We start from the raw sequence: 1,690 nt of genomic DNA, 5'->3' as shown, positions 1-1,690 counted from the left end.
TACTAGTATATGTCGATGATATTGTCATCATAGGAGATGACAAAGATGAGATTCATCAAATCCAAGCCAATCTATCGATACATTTTCAAATGAAAGCCTTAGGAGAGTTAAAGCATTTCATTGGTCTTGAAGTAGAATGAAAAAATGAAGGACTCTTCGTATACCAATGAATTATACTAAGGATCTTTTAAAGAAGTACAGAATGCTAGAGTGCAAGCCTATTTCAACTCTAGTGGAAGTACATACAAAGCTATGCTCTGCTGAGGGAAATGACTTAGAAGATGTGACTATGTATAGACAACTAATTGGCAGTCTAATATATCTCACCTCATGAGGCTAAATATCTCATACGTGGTGAGTTTGGTAAGTCGATTTATGCAAAAACTGAAGCAGCCTCACTTAGAAGTTGCGTGGAGAATTCTGCGATACATTCAAGGTACAAGTGACTATGGTATAATATACAAGAAAGACAAAAAATGTGAGGTAGTCGGGCATTGTGATGCTGATTATGCTGGCGACCATGATACAAGGAGCTCAACTACAGGATATGTGTTCAATCTTGGATCAAGACTTGTCTCCTGGTGCAGTAACAAACAACCGACAATATCTCTATCAAGTATCAAGGCAGAGTATAGAGCAACAGCTACAGCAGCTCAAGAATGTAAATGGTTAATACAATTATTGAAAGATATATTTCAACCCAAAAACTATAGAGTGAAGTTATACTATCAAAACAATTCTGCAATCCAACTAGCAGAGAATCCAAAATTTCATGCAAGAACGAAACATGTGAGAGGTACATTACCACTACATAAGAGAGAATGTGCTTAAAGATGACATTGAAATGAGATATGTCAAGACCGAAAACTAAGTTGCAGATATATTCACAAAAGGGCTCAATGGTGCAAAACTCGACTACTTTAGAAGACTACTTGGCATGATTAGCAGACATACATTAAGAGAGAGTCAGTGCTGAGGAGGAGTATTGAGATATTCATCACCGACTATAGTCTAGAATACTCTTTACAAATACTTAGTGAGAAAGCATAAGTTTACAGACTCTCAAGGCTTTTGAAACTTCTTCAAGCTGCAGAAAAATCGAGACTCTTGGAGAAGCTTCTCACCGCCATCATTGGAGCTTCTTCCATTGACCTAGAGCATGTATAAATATGCGTTAGTTTTCTTTTTTTTTTTTATCGATAGGTACATGGGAGGAGAGGGGATTGAACTGGGGACATGGCCCAGGTTCATTGTGTAACGTGTGATTATGTGTATAAGTATTGGGTATGAGGGGATTGTAAAATTTCAGTTTAATCCTTCATAATAAAGTTTCATTTAAGTCCATCCTTCTCGCCCTCCAATTTCCAACAGTAATATCAAAAAGATGTAAACGTGATCTTCACTTTCTAATTAAATATTAATCATGATTAGCCGTGGTGTTTACTTTAGTCTTCATCCCCTAATTTTATAGGTTAGCAGCATCAAAAATTCTTCACTTCCTAATTTAAAAATACCCCAAGCATTTGTGAATCCAGCTTGTCGGAGTCCTAACATATGCAAGACAAGTTTATTACTATACTGAAAAAATTTATTTTTTAAATCTGATTTATAATAAATTTGAAATATAAATTTATAAATTTTATTTATTTTATATATTATTCAGCCTATTAAATCTTCAATCAATAGTATT

The 1,690-nt window shown here is 34.8% G+C and overlaps 1 protein-coding gene across 1 annotated transcript; it reads left to right on the top strand.

Moving 5' to 3' along the window:
- The first annotated feature begins 375 nt into the window (after positions 1-375).
- Positions 376-1,265, top strand: LOC131181996 (secreted RxLR effector protein 161-like). The gene is made up of 2 exons (XM_058150621.1): positions 376-796; positions 1,204-1,265. Exons 1-2 carry the CDS (start codon positions 376-378, stop codon positions 1,263-1,265), a joined length of 483 nt encoding a protein of 160 aa, XP_058006604.1.
- Positions 1,266-1,690: the final 425 nt, after the last annotated feature.

The sequence above is a fragment of the Hevea brasiliensis genome, chromosome 8 (genome assembly GCF_030052815.1).
Source record: "Hevea brasiliensis isolate MT/VB/25A 57/8 chromosome 8, ASM3005281v1, whole genome shotgun sequence".
NCBI classification, from domain to species: Eukaryota; Viridiplantae; Streptophyta; class Magnoliopsida; order Malpighiales; family Euphorbiaceae; genus Hevea; species Hevea brasiliensis.
This window is presented reverse-complemented; position numbering and strand designations above follow the sequence as displayed.